The following is a 20944-nucleotide window of genomic DNA, read 5'->3' as shown; positions in this document are numbered from 1 at the left end:
AATAATTGGGTTTGATTACATTGTCTATAAAATCTATAATGCCACATGGGAAGATCTATAAAAATATTGACTTGTATAAGTACCTAAATAATTTTGAGTTTGAGTAATTGAAAAATGTGTTCAATAATATACATAAAGGTGATTTTTGTATATCATACCCTCTGATAATATAAATCCGCATAATGCACGATTATGTTTTGAATTATATTTTAATCTATACATGTGTAATTATATAAGGCTGAAGTCTACAACTATTTGACGCTTTTTGATTGACATGGTAATCATAAAAAAACTAGATATTACTTAACCAAAAAAGAAAAATTTGTAGATTCAATGGAAACACTTAATTTTAAGACGTATTCATGATAATCTGCCGAAATATTGACAATTTAATTTAGTTTTGAATTCGAATTTTGTTCGATCTTCAGAGTTTTGTAAGTTATTTTTGTGTTTACTTTTTTACTATCTGTGAATTATGTTTATTTGTAAATCACAGAAAATCTGATCGTCGTGATTTATACATTGGGTTTATATCAGAGAAGTTCAAATTGATGAAATAAGATATTTTCTCGCTATTTCTAGATTTTCTAAAAAAACAACATACAGACATTATCTTATCGATATCATAATATTAGTTGCAAAATTCGAGATTACTCTAACCGCTTTATAAAAAATACGAGAACTAAGTTCGAACATCATAATCGGTGATAATTTTATACACAGTGTGAAATACTATAAATGTTGTATTTATTTGCAGAAGATTACAAAAGCTGTGTATTTGAGTATATCCTGTTTAAAAAGAGAAATACTACTGTCTCGATGGCATACAACCAATAAATAGTTTTAAACGAAAATACTTATTCTCGTAAAGAGCGTTGCAAAGGAAAAATTGATCTAAAAATTATTTTATTGAATTTAGACACAATTTTTGCATATTTAAACAACAAATGTTTATCGGTTAGTCATAACATTTTAAAAGAAGTAAAGAATAAAAAGAACTTACAAAGTCTTATGTCACTTAATAGTTAAGATGACATGTTTATTATTGAGTTTACATAAATAAAAGTTAACAAATCAGTCATATATATTTATAGTTTTATCATTAAAAATTTTGGAAAAAAAATTAATATAAAATGCTCAAGCTTGGCCGAATTTGTCAAACCAAACTAAAGCGATGTGAGTGGACATGTTGATCGAAAAAATAGAAACAACTTTGAATTACCTACATTTTTTATTCAGAAATTGATGATAGTAATCCTAAGAAACATATTCAAAGCTCTCCTATTTTCTATCTCTATGGTATCATCGTTCTATCTATTGTTGTCTCGGCGAGGTTATTTAAATTTAATTATTGATGCATATAAAAAAAAATTTTAACAAATTCTAAAAATATTATAGAATAAAATTGGAACGAATGATCATTTGATCTTTTTTAGATTAATACTTGTACTTACCGATAAAATTTTTTACTTGCGAAATCAGTAAATAAGATTACTTCGATACACATAGATCTGGACGCTAGGAATACATTTAAGATCATACATAAGAACAGGATTAAATAAATTATTAGTTTTTATCGTATCATTCTAAGATTTTAATAGATGAAATTTGTTGAGCATGAGATTCTAATCATTTTCGTAACTTATGCCATGCCAAGTAGTTAAATTCAATATACATAAAGCGCGATAGGAATTAATCTTATTCTTTAATACTTATTTTATCAACACATGATCGAAATGTTTTTGTATTGTATTTTAAGATGGTAAAATGTTGGGAATACAAATTTAACTATGTTTATTCAATTTGCAAACGGAAAAAACATCTTATTATTTATCTGTCTTTTGTTTAGTATGTTCTAACATCGATTTAAACTGCAAATATATTTGTGATTATCAGTAAGTACAATGTTTTCCTATCATTCGATTTATTTCATAAAAAAAATTAAAGAAGGAGACCAAGACGGGCTGAAAATGGGCTAATTCGTAGGTTTCAATAAATCAAGATATTTAAGTAGTTGTTTTGTTTTTGGGAAGCATAAATGTGTATACTATTTTTTTAAAAGCTAGAAAAATCCCAAAATATTTTGCATATTTAGTTTTAATGTAAAAAAATTTATTTTATACTTCTTTAATATGTATTTTAGTATTTAAATTAAACAGTGGTCTTTGATTTAGTTTATAAGAAAAATTAAAAATTAACAGTTCATTGATCATGCGCTACTCAAGCTTAAACATAGGTATAATATTTCTATTTACGCTATTCATTATGTATTTAAAGTCTAAAATTTTAAATAAAAAAATATTCTCTTACAGCCAAGTATTCCGACAGGAATACATGTATCGTTACTACAATTTGTAAACTGTTAAATATAGCGAAAAAGAAGCAACAACGCATACTTTTAGCTTTTTTAAAATTCTAGATATATAGGTTCAATTGATTCATGTGAGTAATATTTATAAGGTCGTTCTATAAAAATAAATAAAATTAAATAAAATTAAATGACAGGCATATTATATAATTTTAAGTAATAAATACCGTTAACATAAATATATAGCATAAATTGACCTAATATTTTTTGATCCCCTTCCACAAATAAATTACAATTATTTTTTAATTTTTTTTTTTCGGAAGGCGAAGCGTCAAATGCGGAAGGGAATAAACAAAAATCTACATAGTAAAAAAAATCGTCTTATAAAGATCTAATTTGATATATATTTACAAAAAACATGATTTTAAATCCTTTAAAACAATGTTATTATTCGAAATATGGGTCTAAAAGCATTCAAATTTGTATTCTTTTTTTTGAATTTTTTTTATTGTAAAACATGTTTATAATCATTTTTGCTATCATAAGCAGATTCTAGGTTATTTAGCTATTTTTAAGCATATGTATATTAATTTGGTCCTTTTCAGTATTTCAATGATTTTATTGTCAAATGATGTTAAAATATTTGGATCATGGTTATTATACGACATATTATATCGTAAAATACCCATTAAAAATATTTTTTACTTTACTCAAAAAAACGAGAAACAGAACCTCAAGATTGGAACAACTTTTGTCATTAGGACCTATGAATTAGGTCATTTGATTGAAATTCATAAAGAAAAAACTTATTTGCCATGTCTTGGAGGTACCTTGTTGTTTTTTAAAAAGAAGATGAAAATGAATCTACAAGTTGAAGAGTAATTCATATTTTAAAATACTTTTCTTAGAATCATGTGTATAATACCACATATTATGTCGTATTATACACATGATCCAAAAAAGAAGTATTACAATATTATTTTGATGAAATTATGTTTAAAGATAAATACAGAAGCTGAACTCTAACTATTTTACTTGGGTTACTGTTTTTTTTGAATAAAAAAAATCAATATTTTATCTTTTATTTTATATCTAAATCTGCAAATTTTTTTTGATATGTTCTATTATGCCCACTGGGGGGTCATATGTCGTATTATACACCTGATCCTAATATTGATATCTTTTGTGCATTTTTGAATCACTTAATAGATCAATTTTACATGATATGCAAAATTTTTCTTATAAGTAAAGCATCATATATTAATATGTGTGTTTATTTATTAAGAAAAGTCGCTTATTACGATGTGAAAACCTTATATAATTTTGTTTATAAAGAGATTGATCAAGACTTATCTTTATTATACATTGCACAGAATAAAGATAAGTTTTGATCAATAATTGGAAGAAGGAATAATTAAAAAAAAATCAAAAAACAAAAAAAGAAATTATTAATTTATAGTAAACATGCTATTTTTCTACAACTTTGTTTTTTGATTTTTACTATTCCTCATTTTTTCCGTTTCGACTTCGGAAAATTAGAGCTAAAACTAAAAAATTTTGTGTTATACTGACAAGGGAGCTAAAGTAAAAATGCTATTCAACTTTTATTAAAAAATTAAAATTGTTTATTTGATAATTAAGGATACGACTGCTACATTAGGTTTGATTTTTTTAATTTGCGTTGGATTATATAAAATTATTCAAAATGTTCAAAAATACCTTTTTTAATGTTTAATAATATTTATAATTTTTTTTAAAAGTTAATTGATTAAATTTATCAGATATCATGTAAATACCTCATAGATTATTTTTAAGTTTAATTATTCGAATTTAATTCGGAAAGAAGATGTTTAAAAAAATATATATGCGTAATGCATAAAAAAACCAAGTTCGCATTGATTTTGTTTAGCATTTTTTATTAAACAATCGAATAAATTTATTATTTATAAATTTGATTTTACTTCGCCCCATATGTTCGAGAAAATATGTTTTTATTTACTTTTTGGATCTTGTCTGTATGTTTTACATATAAAAAATCAAGCAGACGGCAAATGTGTGATCTACATTGGTGCTACTAATAAAGCTGATAAGAATACCATACAAATAGTTTTATCTGAGACATTATGTTTGAAGGATAAAGCAACAAATAGTCCCCAAAGCACTAATAATATTGCTCAAACAATTTTTGACAACGGACAGCTTTTCTTTCAAGTATCACCCAACGAATATGATAAAATTAAAGAAATTGGATTGAAGATTCCTGATAGTAGACTATGCAAAAATTTTTGCAAAAGTGAAAAATATTTTGAATGCAAGTTAAAATTACCAAAAGGTAAAAAATTACATTTTGATTTTATTTTATATGATCCTAAAACCAAAGAAATAACCTGGGCCCATTCTCAATCGTTCTACTTTAATACTATTCCAAGTTCTAGTCTGCTAATGCTTAGCGAACAGATAAGTTTAGATTTACCAGAAATACCGAGGGAGTTACTAACATTGGATTTAAAACTTTTAAATAATCTTGATTCTTATATGCAAGATAAAAAAATTGAAAATGAAATGAAAATTTCTCAAAATCATCAATCTTTATTAGAAAAATGTAATGTAAATGATACGTGTGGGAAATGTTCAAAAGATGATATTAGCGAAAGCAAAAACAATCAAGAAACTCAAACATTACTTGTTTCTTGCCCCAATAATTCTAATGATTTCCACAATAACACTGTGATATTTTCATTGGGGGTTTTTGTTTTATTTGTTTTTACGTTGTTAGGATTTTTTTTGAAATATAAATTTATTTAAAATTAATAAAAATTTATTATTATATAAATAGTAATTAGTCTATAACTTAAACATATTTTTTAAAATACAAATTTTGCATATTAAAATTATTTCATCGCACCAATTAAATATTAGCCTTATTGTCTTAGCATTAGATATAAAAGTTACATTTGTAAAGAAAAGTCAAGTTCGGTGTGTTTGTTGCTTTGGTTCAAAACAACTATAGTCGAATATAATAATCTTTATATCTTAAAAAACTTTTGTTTTAATACATGATCTGAAAGCCAATGCTTAAATACTTCATATTTTCTATCAATATTAGTCACGTTTAAAAGAAAATTTTAAATCACTGCGACTTTTGGAGTAAATCTGAATATATCACAAGGTCAACAGTAAAAATGACGTTTTTGGACCTATATCAAAATATACTTCAAACACAATATCATAGTTTTTTTCCCAAGCGTCATAAGTTGGTGTATCCTGATTGTTATACGCCATTTGCCAAATATTTGTAGGAACATAAAGTAATTACACATTTCCGATTTCGATTTATCTAAGATACTTATTTTTTTCTAATTATTACAGCGTAAAGATTTAAAATATACCTCGAAAGTTTAAAAAGATGCAAAAACGACCTGGCCTTGTAATTATTTATGTAATGGGCCCTTAACTTAAATTTCAACCTTATATATATGTATATAAATTATTTAATAAAAAACAAATAAGAATATATATTTTGTTTTTACACACAATAAATAGTCTAGAAAATTTGTCTGGAGATTTTCCTTGTATTATGCAAGAAATTGATCCGAAAAAACGGTAGACGTTAGCCTAATCTAGTTGATCTTATTTCGGACAATCTAACCGTGACTAAGGCTGCAAAAAAAAAAATAAAAACTATATATCGTTTAAAAAAACAGAAAATGATTTAATGAAGTACCGTAGAAAAAAAATTATTACAAAAGATGGCGAAGAAGATTAAATAACTTTTATTGTAATTATGACATATATTGATTTGAAAAAGTATAAACGAATATTTACTTTCACAAACCATTATAAGATCTTTCATTTTAGCTGAGATATATATAAAATAAATATAAAAATATAAAATATTTATAAATTGGATAAGATCGTTGAAAGGGATATCACACTTAAAAGACGCTTAGATCCTAAAATATATTTAGAAGCCGAAAAAAATTCCTCGCGCTTAAGTAAAGAGAGCTTAAAGCAAATCGGCACAAAAAAGAGAAGAAGCTACAGTTTGAAGGATAGACTAGCAATAATAGTAGCAAACTTGACGGATTATCAATTTTTTTTATAATAGTTTATGCTAAAAACCGATGTATAAAATTAAAAATTAAACAATATAGGAAATGCAAAGTGTAAATAAGAGCAAGTAGGCATGAACATTAAAAAATGATTTTTTGCTAAAAAATAAAATGGATCGGAATGATTTCTAAAATAAATATTAATCATACTAAATGCTTCTTAAATATATTTGATAAAAAGAATTTAAAGTTGTTTTTACTTAGAACATTATGTAGAGTTCAAAAACTAGATAAGCCGATTTTTTCATTAAAGCATAAAGTTTTGAAAATATTAACGAGATCTCTATTATTAGGAGCAAGTAAATTATTGAATAGAACGAATTAAATTATAAACATTCATAAACCGCGGGTAAAGTTGTTATTGTTGCATTTTTATTGAAAAAAAATTTATAATTAATTCTTTATTTGTTACTTAATAAAACCATATAAAAAAATAATCGAGTATTACCCTACTAAAATGTATAAACTCTGTATTCCAAACTTTGAAAGTGTATATAAATTGTGCACACTTTCAATATACGATTGTAAACCAAATTAATCTTTTAAGAGCCAATTACATGTCTGTTGGATGGTAAATTTGATCATTCGTTAATAGAATTTCTTTTTTAAAAAGAACTTAAGAGTTTATTGCGAATTTGATACGTTTTACACTTGTAACAAATACAAGCGTTTTTGAGTGTCTATATCGTACAAAAAATTTTATTTCTAATCCACTTAACACGTTGTAATCTAAAAAATAATAATGTTATTTTTTATAAAAAAAAAGATCAAATTAAATGTATCACTTAATTTTACAATTTGTTATTGATCCCTATTGATAATGAAATTGATTTTGTTTTTTCTTTTTGGATATTGTCACTTTCATTATATATAAAACACCTAGAAAACGTACAAAGTGAAATTTACATTGGTGCTGATCAGGAAGCTATTAAAGTAGGCCTCATAAGAATAATTCTTTCTGACGAATTAAATTAAAAAAATAGATTATTAGAAAATATGAACACAAAAAATTTATTCGAGAAAACTTTTGGACAATGGATATCTTTTGTATAAATTATCAGAATATGATCGAAAAAAACTAAAAAAATTTGGCATAAATTTACGACAGTGAGCTATATGCAATCTTTATGAATAGCCTTAATATTTATAAACGCAGTGCGAGGCTCTTGAAATACAGAAATTTTTACTTTAATTTTATTATCTAGGATTTGAAAACCAACGCGATCTTTTGGGCTCAAACCAAATCGTTCAAATTTAATTGGCAATTATAATCTAGTCAACTTGAATTAAGCAATTTGTTACGAATAAATACAACCAAAACACTTAATGAGCTACTTAAATTGAGTGTAGATTTATCCAGTGAAATTAAAAATTTCGATATCAGTGCAGAAATAGTAAATATTAAAAAAGACCATGAAATTTATCATAATACAAACAAAGAAAGTTTTTTAGATAATAATGAAGAAATCGTTCTAGAAAACGAGGAAGAAAGCATTTTAGATAAAAATGAAAAGAATGATTCAGAAAAGGAAAAGGCTAATGAAGAACTCCAATCTAATCAGACTAGTCGAACCGAAACAAAGCCATCAACTGAAAATAACGCCGATGAATATTACCCTAAGGAGCTTTTTGTGCCACTCTGGTACGCTAGCTATGGTATTCTGGCTTTAACAGTTGCTGTATTAGCAAACATTTATTGGAAATTTAAAAAATAAATACATCTAATCACACATTTCTAATATTTTTTGAACATTAAAAAGTTGATAAATTTATCCTAAAGATAAATCAAAAATTTATTTTTGAATTATTACAATGCCTTTTTTAATGTATCATTTACTCGAGAAAAATATTATTACTTCATATTAAAATGTAGACACTAACTGAATACATCAAAATCTGGAATTGAGAAGCAAGAAAAAATTTGTATTTGTCTTTCATTTAATCCAATAGAAATTTTCAGCGTTCTTTTAATTAAAAAGCATTAGCATGTTTGTAAGAATTTTAAAAATGCAAACTGCTCTATTATTTGAGTACTAGAATAGCGAATTTCGAATTGTAACTAACACTAGATTTATAATACGGTAGCAGAACGCTTGTTTATTTTTATTTTTATATTATAAAAACTTAATAATTAGGAATTCACAAAAAATTATTTCGGGACTGTGTTTGTTTCGTGAACAAATCAGTTTTAAAAGCTTTTATATGATCATTTTGATCATACAAATGTGCTAAAAACAAATATAAAGCGAAGCTACGTATTTACTCATATACAACTTTAAATGTTGTATTGTTGGGGGAAATGCCCATTCCATGAAAAAAGTTGGCTCACAAAACTTCTTTTAAGGTTTTATACGTGATATAACTATTAAAAGGCACAATATAAAAATAAATGCAGCATAAATGTATACGAAATCTCGGACCTGATGTACTTAAATTTCGAATCCTGCTACATAAGAAGGCGATATAGCTCGAACGTCGTGTTATGAAGAGTAGGAGGTGAATATAAATAGTATTTTGATAAATTTTTTTTTAGGACGACGCCCGTATCAGCATTTCTATTTGGGGAATATGTAGTGTAAGTGACTAAAATTATAAACGGGGCTTTGTATCATATCGTTTGTTGTTTGTGACTCCAAATTTATCCATTAAATTGTAAATACAAATGCCGAATCTGTCAATGATTTGGGAAATAAAAAAAATAATTATAGTATCTCTCAATCAATATTATACAATTAAAAATAAAAAATGAAAATAGAAAAATACATCAGGAATGAATCTTATATACAACTACCCAAAAGATGTAGCGACACTTTTAAAAAAACTTATTGAAAATATTTTGGCTGTTTTAAACATATTATCTATCGAACCTCTGTGATTTTGAATTTAAGCAGCACAAATTTTTTTCCCATCTAATTTATTTGGTTTGTGTACTCGTGATATTCATATAATTTTATTTTCATTTATCGTATCACTATCTCTAAAACACAATGAGAATTTATCAAGGCTTGTCTATAGTTCGATATTTTTTATTGAAAATTTGATGCCTCTATCATATATTGGTAAGACTATTTCGTTTTTATGAATATTCTTTAAACTTTCTTGCTTGTCTTTTATCGACCAAAATTGTAAAAAATTCATTATATATATTTTTAAGTTATAAAGCCTATTAAAAGCTTCATTCTTTATCCTCTTGTGGTTTAAATATCATTTACTCGTTTCATTTAAATATTTTTTGACTTTTTATAAGAGTTAGTTTTCAAATTTTTGAGGTACATTCTGTTCCGTCAAACTTCTTGCAAGTATTAGTTTTCACTCTTTGTTAGAGATAATTACGATTCTTTGTGTTTCCTCGTTCACCGCGCCGTCATCGTCCATTTCGTCATCTGAATATTTATACAAGCCTTTTTAAATATAAATTATCTTAATATGCGCCTCAGATTTGGCGAGTTAATATGATGTCACACTTTGTTTGAAGTTTTTTTTTTTTGTTATCATACCTCGCATGTTTCAAAAAGTACTTATTTATTACTAAATGATACTTTGAATATGCAATTGTCATAGCTAAAAAAATCTTTAACTTGTTGTATTTGTTTTTTTAAAATGTCTTTAAAGCATCAAAATGTTTATTAAATTTTATAAAACACCTCATAATTTAATTTTTCTTTAAAATTAATAGCATGCCATTGTTCTCAATTATACATACAAAGGCTAAAGCAATATTCAGTTATGTTCAAAAATTTATTGTATATATTTCGCTATTTAGATAACAATTAGCATTTATCAGGTATAATTAGTCCTCTAAAATACAACATGTACAGATATGTATCAATATGATAAACCATGACCTATTTATTCCCGTGATTTTATTTATAAGTATTTTTAGATATTTAATATATTCAGATGCTTGACAGTACAACTGTAAAAATATTGACATGAATAATATAAAATCCTTTATCTGTATTAAATTTCTTCATACTGCATATCTTTTTAATAATCATGTTTTGTTTATACTTATTAAAAAATGATGTGTAAAAAGAAATTGAAAATTGTCCCGAATTGTAATGAATTTTGCCTGCAAAATATTACTAGCGTACAACATGATTAAAATAAATTTGGTAAAATGGGCAAACTTATTATGATATATACAAAAACCTCTCTTATGGAAAAAAGTCAAATAATTACAATTTAATATAAAATAACGTAATTTTACGGTTTATATTAATTTTTTATATATTTACACTTTTTCATCCCCTTATGTTTCTATTATTAATTTTCAATTTTCTTTTTGGCCACTGTGAATTGATTTTATTTGTACATTATAAAGAGTCCAATAAATGTGACTTATACGTTGGTGTTTACGCCACTGACTTCGCTGTAGAATACGAACTTTTTCTTAGTCCTGAAAAACGATTAAATGAAAGAATGTTTCGATGTAAATATAGTCCTAAAACAGTTCAAACTGCTATTTATTTCGAAGGTTATTACCTAGAATTCGTAAATAAAGAATATTATGAAGAAATTAGAAATCTAGCAGAAAAAATTTCTGACATAGATATTCGTGAAAAATTTATAGGATCTAAGGAATATTATAAATACAGCATAGATATAAATCTTGGTAGACAATTTTATTTTGATATTCTTTTTAGAACAAAAAAAGAAAAAAAGAATTTATACGCGCCTTCACAAGCATTTAATCTAGATGGAAACTTCAAATTTTGCATATTAAAACTGGGCGAAATAATAAAGTTAAATAAAAATAATGTAATGAGTAATTCAACAGATAAAAATTCTGCAGATGGCGAATTAATTAAAGATAATAGATCAGATCCGAATTGCACAGGAAATGATTTAGAGAATGAAAGGAAGAAATCTGAGAAAGATCAAAATAGAAGATCACCATCAAAAAAAGGGAGAGGGCGTAACAAAAAAAATCCTAGACTGCCTTTTGGGATAACATTAAGTGTTTTATTATATATTGTAGTGATTTTATTAGTAATTTTGATTGTAGCTCTATTTTTTTACAATAAAAAATAATTTTTATTTTTAAAAAGCATTGTTTTTTTTTGAAAAAATTATTGAAGAAAAAAAGCAATACTTTTTTAAAATAAAAATAAATATCAAAAAAATGTTGTAATTTATAAGAAAAACAAAATGAGGCTCCCGTTTTTTAAATAATGAATAATTAAAAGAAGAAAAACTATTTTCTTTTATTATCAAGAAAACGTATCATGAATAAATCAATATTATAAGAACATCTAAAATAATTATGCAGAACAATTTAAGAATATCTAGAGTTTTATATCTTAAATTTTAATATTTAGAATGTGAATTTATTGCATTTTATCTAGAATGTTTATAAAAAGTGTGTTTTATCTAGAATATCTTATGTAAATGAAATAATTTAAAAATATTGTCACGTCATTAAAAATGTAGATTTGATCAAATCTGATCATTTTAAAATTTTATAATTTTTTGTTTGTTTACATTTTATAATTTGACACTTTTCATTTTTTCTGTTTGTTTTTCTGTTTGTTTTTCTACCATTTTTTTAGCATAAAAATAAAAACAAATGTTGCAATTTGATTGGCTGTTTAAACTATTTAAGAATTTTTTATTTTTAGGGGCATGAATTTGTTATTTTTGTTAAATCATATCTTAGCAACAAAAAAACCGGAAGCTGCCGTTGGTATTGACTTGGGTACTACATTTTGTTGTGTAAGTATCTTCAAGGAGAATGACAAGGAGGCTTCATTCTTGCAATTCGATAATGGTGAATACACTTATCCTTCTGTTGCTTACTACAATGAAGTTAATGGTAAACCATTTTACATGACAGGATGGGAAGCTTACACTCATAATCTTAGTAATGCTGTACCAGGGAGATATTTCTTTGGGTACAAGAGAGCAATAGGCTTGGCTGATGTTAAAGAATTGTCAAAAGAAAAGAAGTTCCAAGACAGTGTCACTTACAAAATAAAGAAGATTCAAGAGGGAAATAAGAGCAAGACTGTGTTTTTAATACAAGATGAGAATAATAATGAACTTGGAGTTACTGACCCAGTGAAGCTTAGTTGTGAAGTATTGAAGGCTATCAAATCGAAGATTGAAATGTATTACACCATTAAAAATTTGGTGATTACTGTTCCGGCTTATTTTTCTGGTTTTCAAGTTGAGGCCACCCAGGCAGCTGCTTTAGAGGCTGGTTTTGTAAAACCACAGATTCAAAGGGAGCCTGTGGCCGCTGCTTATGCCTACCAAATTAAAAAGAATCTTTCTCAAGATTCTAAAGAAGATAAGATTCTTGTATTTGATCTTGGTGGTGGTACATTTGATATTTCAGTCGTAGATTTTCTAGGTGAAATGATTGTTGTTGAAACACATGATGGAGACAATTATTTAGGAGGAGAGAATGTCAATGACGCACTTACCAAATATTTCAGTAAGATTCTTAAAGAAAAAAAGAACATTGAGGTAACAAAAAATAAGACTCTAGAATTGAGATTAAGAAGATTTGTAGAAGAATTCAAAATTAAATTATGTAATGGGTACACTAAAGAAGACAAACAAGAACATAAAGATAATTTTGTATATTCAGGAATGGACTCCATCGAATTTTCTTTAACAATGTCTAAATTCGACGAATTAAACAAGAAATTTTATGATGATATCTCGGCCAAATTTAATGATGAAAAATACGGAATGTTCAGAAAAGAAGATGATGGTTCTGGTCAGCCGCCAGTAGACAAAGATTCTATTTCTAAAATATTATTGGTAGGAGGAAGTACCAGAATTCCTTATATTAAGAAATTATTAAAAAAGACCTTTCCCAAGGCTACGATTTACGATGATATTAACGCTGACACTATTGTAGCAGAAGGAGCATGTCTCTGGTCTGCCAATAAAGTCAATATGTTACCAGAAAACATGTCTGTCGCTATTCTCGACGTAGCGCCACTTCATGTTGGTGTCAAAGTTGACAGCGATTTCTTTCAACCTGTTCTTACTAAAGGCACTATTATTCCTGGGTCAGGTGTTATGGAATTTACAACCTCTCAAGATGGACAAACTAAAGTCAGAATTGAAATTTCCCAAGGATTTAGACATAGATTCAGTGACAATAATTACTTAGGATTCTGTGAATTAGAAGTAGCACCTGGTCAACGTAGAGGTGAACCAAGAATTGCTGTTACTATTAAAATGTCAAGAGATGGAACTATTGAAGTATCAGCTTTGGATAAAGTAACTGAAAAGACCACAGGTGTAACATTTGAGAGTTCAGTAGCCAGATTAGATAATAATAAGATAGCCGAGTTACTTAAAGATGCAGAGAAGAATGCAGAAGCAGACAGAGAACTTAAAGAGATCTTTGACCTACTTAGACAACTTGAAGAAGAAATCAGAGTGGTACAAGCCAAAGTTAGTCAACCTGGAATTAGTGAAGAAGATAAGCTTAATATTGAAGGCATTGTCAATGGAGTGCAAAAATGGCTTGATGACAATAAAACAACAGCTTCTAAACCAGACTTGGAGGATAAAATTAACATGTTCAGAGAATCGATTAAATCTATTTTGGATAAACAACCTGAACAAGTAGAAGAAACTAAGCAAGTTGAGGAGGAGAAGACTGGAGGAAGAGAAGAACTTTAAATAATAAAATATTTAAAAAAAAGTTTCTTTTTAAGTATAAATAATTTATTTATATAATGACATTCATTTAATTATATGGAAATCCTCACATCCCGGGTATAAGCACTTGGATTACTTTGGGCTTATAAACTTGTGGTGTTTTTATAGGCGTTGGGCGCGTCGAAGGATATGCTATTATTGAACAATGGCTGAATAAAAGCATGGGGCACTGATAATGTTTCTACTTTATATAATGCTGTTAGAAAACTTCAGATGATGAAAATGTCCACGATTAATATTAAGTTGATTTAATGAAACTTGAGGGCGTCTAGACACAATGGGATTAGCATCTAATGTAGAAACGCACCCCAAAGCCAAAAAGTATCACCCTTGTGGTGACTTAATAATACATGCAAGTATCAGATGGATATAGCCTAATTTGTGCCCATGGCTGGTGCACTCTAGAGTGGGATCCTAGAGCCAACTAAGATGCTAGACGAAGTAGGGCAATAGAAGGACCTGTGGACCCTATTCTACAAGATGTTGTAACACGGTGGCCGAAACTAGTAGGAGACTGGTGGTCAACGCAGTCCGATAAGAATGCCTCTGGTGATGTGGTGGTTTAAGGAGACGTGTCTGCGATACAGATGAATGTGGAGACTTTTGAGTCAGTACGATGATGTCTCTCCTCGTGTTATAAATTCATGGCCGTTAAATAGGTGAGTAGTGAGGACCTCTAAACGCGATTTGGGGGTAAATGGAAAGTATTCCTGGGCCCAAATCCAATGGATACGGCGGAGGTTGCTGCACCGTCAAATTATACGAAGGTGTTTTAGTGAGTAAGAATCACACCATAATCCTTATGAAACAGTTCTACTTACCTTTTCCTCGAAAGCACAAAAAAATATCCACTTGAAATACTTCAGTCGTAGAAGCACGTGAATTCTTCAGATATTCTCTAGTAAAGATCATTTAATCACCTTCAACCCATAATCTATCTTATGTATTCAGGAGCACAGGACACCCGCCTCTTTATTTGAATATCTAAGAGGCTCTTTAGTAGTAGGTACAATAAATTAGTTAAAATTACGCCTCAGATCAAAACATAAGAAATGACATTTGGCTATAAAAAAAGACAACGTATTTAAATATCAAGCGTATTCGTGTTTCTTTACCATTTTTTTTATGAAAATTATTACTACTTATGATTTTTACTTCTGAATGATCATTTCTTCTGTCTAATTTATTGTACTTTATTTTCATGTATGAGTACATTCCGCTGTCGTTTCGTATTTATGTTTCCTTTTACAATTTAATACTTCAAAATGGCCTTGGAACTTGTAGACAAGAAATTCCATGAAAATGGGTTGGCTCTTGATTTGCGGGGTTGATACAATATGCGAAAAAATTCCCTTTCTTCTTTTTACAATTTATCATATTTATGGCGAAATTTGTACACGATAATAATTAAGTTGATTCAATGAAACTTGTGTGCATCCAGCCATAAGGCCATTAGCTTATAAATTTGTATATAATGTCATCTCATTGTTTCTTAAACTTACTTCTTACACACAAGATTATTTTTCTCTTTGTTTTTCAAATTAATTAGAGATACTTGACGAAGTAGACATGATAAATTTCAATGTAAAAAGCTTGCTGATATTTTCAGGATAATATTTTGTTGCCGAAATCCGTGCGCTAATAAATTCTTCCGAGTTAGTGCGAAGACGTATGTACCTTCTTTTTATTATAATATCAGCTGTAAATCTTTTTTGGTAATAAAATCAAATAACACAAAGAAGTTTTACATGCTTTCTCTCGTATATATTATCATTAAATGCCTACTTATAAGATCTTACTCTATACTATCATGCTGATCATTTCCTTAATTATATTGGCTTTTTCTTTCATATTCTGATTGGTTGATTTTTGTGAGACATGACTTATTTATCAAAAGATGAGTTTATTTATGCTGATTTATTTTTTATTTTATATTTATTATACATTTTTCTTTTTTCTTTTACAAAGTTAAAACACTCAATTTTGCCTGTCATGTTTCAGTATGTTTCACTTTTAAAATATTTATTCATCCGTACCCCTCTTTTTTCCACATGAATATTTCTCAAATTAATTCCTTAAAATCCAGACATTTTTTTAACCCGCCTTGCATTACAAAAAGGGGCAGATTTATCATTGAGGATTACAGTGACTACATAGTTAAAGATTATAATAAATTTGTGAATACATTAAAGAAATGTGATACTAAATTAGCCAGAGTTAATGAAGATAATATAAGAGTTTTATTAAATATAATAGAGATACAGAATAAGCAGATAAATTTAATGAAAGAGGTATTTGAGAAGGAAGGGTTACTTGATGATAAGTTTAATAAGAGTAGTGAAATGATTAATAAATTAATCCAAGATGTAAAAAAGAAAATATAAATAAAACAAATATATTAAAAATACATTTAATATTATTATTCATATAAATTAATTCATATAAATAATCTAAAATGTCTTCTTTTTTATAACTAAATCATCTCAAAGTAATTATGCAATATAAATAAAGTATATCTTAAATTTATTATGCAATATAAATATATATTAGTTTATTTATATTGTATAATTAAAATGTTTTATTTCATGCATAATAAAGTTTATCTCAAAATTAAAATTAACTTTAATTTGCAAATAATATTTTATTTAATATGCAAATTACACTTGGTCTTTCTTTATTTTTAATCATTAAGTCATGCTGAGTCAAAAAACAAACAAACTTACAAATTATTTATTTATTTTATATTATGAAATGTCTTAAGATGATATTTCAGCCCATTATTATTTTTATATTTCCTCCCACAATTTTTTACATCACACACAAATGGTTTATGAACATTGAGTTTTTTTTCTGAGTGTCCTTCTTTCATATGATACTTCAGCCCGAAGGCTGAAGTATATTGCCTATTACAATTCCCCAATGTACATTTATAAATCCTTCTTTCTCCGTCTCCTTTCTTATTTTCATTTTTCTCGTTTTTTTCTGCTTCCTCTTCTTTCCAATTATGAATATAAGGATTTCTCCTTAAGAATTGAGTTTTCTCCGTCTCAAAGATCTTTTTTCTAAAGTAGAGATTTCTAAAAGGGATGACAGATTTGTAGTGTTTCCCGTACATTTGCATTGTATTTTCTATGTCATTTTTATTATAAAAATCGACTTCTGGATGATTTTTCTTTAAATATTCGTCGAATAATTTCTTGATGTGGTGGTAGGACATGAAGTGATGGGCAGTAAAATGAAATAAGAGGAATTTAAGAATTAATTAAATACGTAATCAAAATAATGAAAAAGAGTGTGGACTGATGGTTTCCCATCAGTCTGAGAAGAATGTTTTAAACTAATGTTTTTATTATTCTTCATACCCTTCTGGGTATGATTTTCTTTTATATTTATAGGCGGGAAAATATTATATATTTTCCCTCCATAAACATAGTTGGGAGAAGAAAGAGAATACTTATAGAATCGTATTCTCTGAGCTCCAGGGCAATCTTAGGACCACTGGAGATCTGTCACTTGACACTCCCCCCTTCTTTAAAGCCTCCTAGGTTCCCATTTGACGACACATCTTAAAGTACTTACAGTAAATAGTGACTGCGTCCTTATTTAGGTTATATGAATTATAGGCTCGCTTTATTTTGGCTACAGGGGTAATATATGACTTTCCCCTTTTATCAATCACTTTCTTCTTGAGGTTTATCGGCGGGTTTCGCCTTTGTATTGTGTTTTGTAGTTTATGAACACCTAATTTCTCATGTTTTATAACTATTCCTGTTTCTTCTCCTGGTTTAATCATCGTGTAAATGATATGTGTGTAGCGAGGCACTTCTAAACCTTCGTCGTAATTTTTACGCCATCCATTTATCATAAAATTGCAATTGAATGGTATATTTCTAAGCCCAGGGGGTACACTACGCCTGTGAACATTTTTTATTAGTCCGTTATATGGCGACTGTTCTCTGTATTTCTCCCAGGTACTTATCTGACGATGCCTTAAATTCAAGCCCCATCTTATACATTCAGGTGGATCATGATTTTCTTCAATGTAAGGAGTTGGGTAACCAACTTGTTTTTTAATTATGTAAAGTTCTCGCGGGTTCACATATATTCCTTTGTCCCTGAAAAATCCTTTGTCTAAAGCAATCGGGATAGTACACGTCGAACAAGTTTCTCCAGTATGGGTTTCTTTCACCAGCTCTACGGGCTTGACTCTTATCGCTTCATTTTGACTTATTAGTCTTCTATGTTGAATGTTCTTTAATGCTGTAAGATCCTTTGGCACTTTCAAATCTATGCTACGATGTACACTTGAGCTTTGGTCTTTAATATGGAATGTTATAGAAGGTTTTATATCAAGTTTATTACTTTTTTCCTTTTCTTCTTGAACTAGATTCTCTCCGCCCATTTCTGTTATATACGTGTCTGGTTTTTTCACCATAGTTGTACAAACAGATTTCTTTGTTCTGTCATATTCCATTTTATCGAGACTTTTTAGTAGATTCTGTTTCTTGGTATCTTGTATGCCAATGATGAAGTTTTCCGGTAATTTCTCTTTTACATGAGCCTCGATCTTTAATTTTTTCTTGATCTTTGGCTTTTTGATAAAAACTTGTGTTTTCCCTTCTGCTTCAACCTGGTCTCCTTTTCTATCTACCTTAAGCGTATCTATTATTGGTTTTAATTCCAATTTCTGAATCATTGTTTTACTTTTAAGATTCACTCGAGATCCGGTATCATTAAGAGCGGATATTTGTGTTGTTCCCGAATATAAATTTATCCTCGGGCGGATATCTTGTAATTGAGTAGTATTTTTTTCTTTCCCCAACTTTAAAAGCTTGGCAGAATATACTTGTTCTGCCTTTTGACCAATGAGTTTATTATTTTTCCTTTCTCGTTTAGTGGCTTCATATGTTGGTTTCCTACTAAGTGTTTTCTTTTTGTTTAAATAGTTATTTATAAAAGTTTGTTTGTTCTCAACTAATTCCAGCAATTCCAACCAATCTTTCGTTTCTTCAATAGACTCCTTCAACCTATCAGGGGAGTTCTTTCCTATAGAAATCTTTGATCTGGCAAAATATTCAGGGTTTCCTTTTGCACATCTTTTGAGGTCGTAAGCGTAACTTAAAATGTCGCCTTCTTTTGGACCCTCCACGTATAGATGTATGAACCTATCAGTTATATCTTCTGCTAGTTTTTCTTTTAAATACTTTTTTTTAAACTGGGTTTTGAATGAATCATAGTCTGTAATTTCATCACCCTCGAACGCTCTGAACCATGTTAACGCCTTGCCTTTAAGTTTAGATTTGGCAATATCTAGCGTTTTCTCTTGCGTATACACGTCCTCAATTTCGCGGAACTGAGTTAAAAAATCTTCGGCTTGTTTTGGATTTTCGCCGTTAAATTCTGTCCACCTCTTGCTCAGACATATTTTCTTCATGTGAGTGATAAGACTATTTAGGTGATCGTTCAAATCCTCGTCACCGTTACCACCATTGTGGACTGATGGTTTCCCATCAGTCTGAGAAGAATGTTTTAAACTAATGTTTTTATTATTCTTCATACCCTTCTGGGTATGATTTTCTTTTATATTTATAGGCGGGAAAATATTATATATTTTCCCTCCATAAACATAGTTGGGAGAAGAAAGAGAATACTTATAGAATCGTATTCTCTGAGCTCCAGGGCAATCTTAGGACCACTGGAGATCTGTCACTTGACAAAGAGTATTAAGATAATTATATTTATAATTAATTTAATTTATCAAATTAAGAATTTTGATTTATTCATAATTTCATGTGACTTTGTTGTATTACACTAAAGTAAGATTAATGTAAATTATTTGTTATTATACTAATCTAATTTATACTAGTCTGTTATTATAATATTGTTACTATTTTAATCTGTTATATACTAATCTGTTATTATACTAATCTGCTATTATAATTCAAATTATACTAATATGTGTTAATCTTTTAATATTTGTTATTATACTAATCTGTTGTAATCTTTTATTATACTAATATGTCATTAGTTTTGGTGTAAGAGTTTCTTGAGATATGTTAATAATACACTACTATTATGAAATATTACACTCTTTATATTCGGCCTTATTTTTAGACAGTAGACCCTCCCATTGTGCTTGACTGTGTCTACTGAGTACCCCAGTAATTTACACAGTCTGTCACATCTCCCAGAGAAGATCGAGTCATTACACATTCCAAAATGAGACAAGTTCTCTTTTATCTTCTTATTTCTTATTTGTAATATTCTGGAAATGTACAAGTCCCCAGGGGAGGAGAAAGTGACACACTGGAGATCGAAGGTCGGGCTCAGGAGACTGGCCAGAGTCCCGCCCAGGCTGTGGCCAGTCAAGAAGATCTTCTTATTTGGGTATAAATATTTCACATATGTGAGAATATTCTGTAACTTAGACAAGTAGCCTAATTTATCAAATTTAATCTTCTTTAAATATTCACAATCTCTTTCTTGTCTGTGTCTTTTACATTTCTTAAACATTATGTTTACCATCTCCTTGTCATTCTCTGATGTCTCCCCTAACTCATACCCCAGAATATTCAAGGAAGTCCCCTTGATGGCCAGGACTAGTGCCCCGTGGAAATCAAATAACTTGCATCTCATCCCGTCTCTGTCATATCCATACTTGTAAATTAAACTGGGGAGATCTTCATCGTGGTAAGTATTAATAGACATTTCTAGAAGAGAAACTAAGAGATTAATATTCATGACTTGATAAACAAAGACAATTTATAACAAATGTATCAAATTAATCAACTAAGAGATGTTTTGTATTAGTAATTTATACTGTATAATAAAATATATA

The 20944-nt window shown here is 28.2% G+C and overlaps 6 protein-coding genes across 6 annotated transcripts; 4 read left to right on the top strand and 2 right to left on the bottom strand.

The window, feature by feature from the left end:
* Nucleotides 1-4279: 4279 nt before the first annotated feature.
* VNE69_01404 (putative SP-containing protein) lies at nt 4280-8135 on the top strand (the record flags this gene model as incomplete). Its single annotated transcript, XM_065472541.1, has 2 exons — nt 4280-5035; nt 7752-8135. 2 exons carry the CDS (start codon nt 4280-4282, stop codon nt 8133-8135), a joined length of 1140 nt encoding a protein of 379 aa, XP_065328613.1.
* Nucleotides 8136-10674: 2539 nt separating this feature from the next.
* On the top strand, nt 10675-11454 carry VNE69_01403 (putative SP-containing membrane protein; the record flags this gene model as incomplete). Its single annotated transcript, XM_065472540.1, has 1 exon — nt 10675-11454. One exon carries the CDS (start codon nt 10675-10677, stop codon nt 11452-11454), a length of 780 nt encoding a protein of 259 aa, XP_065328612.1.
* A 591-nt stretch (nt 11455-12045) lies between these two features.
* On the top strand, nt 12046-14067 carry VNE69_01402 (heat shock cognate 71 kDa protein; the record flags this gene model as incomplete). The annotated part of the gene is made up of 1 exon (XM_065472539.1): nt 12046-14067. One exon carries the CDS (start codon nt 12046-12048, stop codon nt 14065-14067), a length of 2022 nt encoding a protein of 673 aa, XP_065328611.1.
* Nucleotides 14068-16157: 2090 nt separating this feature from the next.
* Nucleotides 16158-16490, top strand: VNE69_01401 (uncharacterized protein; the record flags this gene model as incomplete). The annotated part of the gene is made up of 1 exon (XM_065472538.1): nt 16158-16490. One exon carries the CDS (start codon nt 16158-16160, stop codon nt 16488-16490), a length of 333 nt encoding a protein of 110 aa, XP_065328610.1.
* A 350-nt stretch (nt 16491-16840) lies between these two features.
* Nucleotides 16841-17323, bottom strand: VNE69_01400 (zinc finger C2H2 domain-containing protein; the record flags this gene model as incomplete). Its single annotated transcript, XM_065472537.1, has 1 exon — nt 16841-17323. The coding sequence occupies one exon, from the start codon at nt 17321-17323 to the stop codon at nt 16841-16843; it is 483 nt and encodes a 160-aa protein (XP_065328609.1).
* Nucleotides 17324-20130: 2807 nt separating this feature from the next.
* VNE69_01399 (putative lipase ATG15) lies at nt 20131-20847 on the bottom strand (the record flags this gene model as incomplete). Its single annotated transcript, XM_065472536.1, has 1 exon — nt 20131-20847. The coding sequence occupies one exon, from the start codon at nt 20845-20847 to the stop codon at nt 20131-20133; it is 717 nt and encodes a 238-aa protein (XP_065328608.1).
* Between the last annotated feature and the right edge of the window lie 97 nt (nt 20848-20944).

Source organism: Vairimorpha necatrix, chromosome 1 (genome assembly GCF_036630325.1).
Source record: "Vairimorpha necatrix chromosome 1, complete sequence".
NCBI classification, from domain to species: Eukaryota; Fungi; Microsporidia; family Nosematidae; genus Vairimorpha; species Vairimorpha necatrix.
Note: the sequence above shows the minus strand (reverse complement) of the source record. Positions and strands in the feature narration are given on the sequence as shown.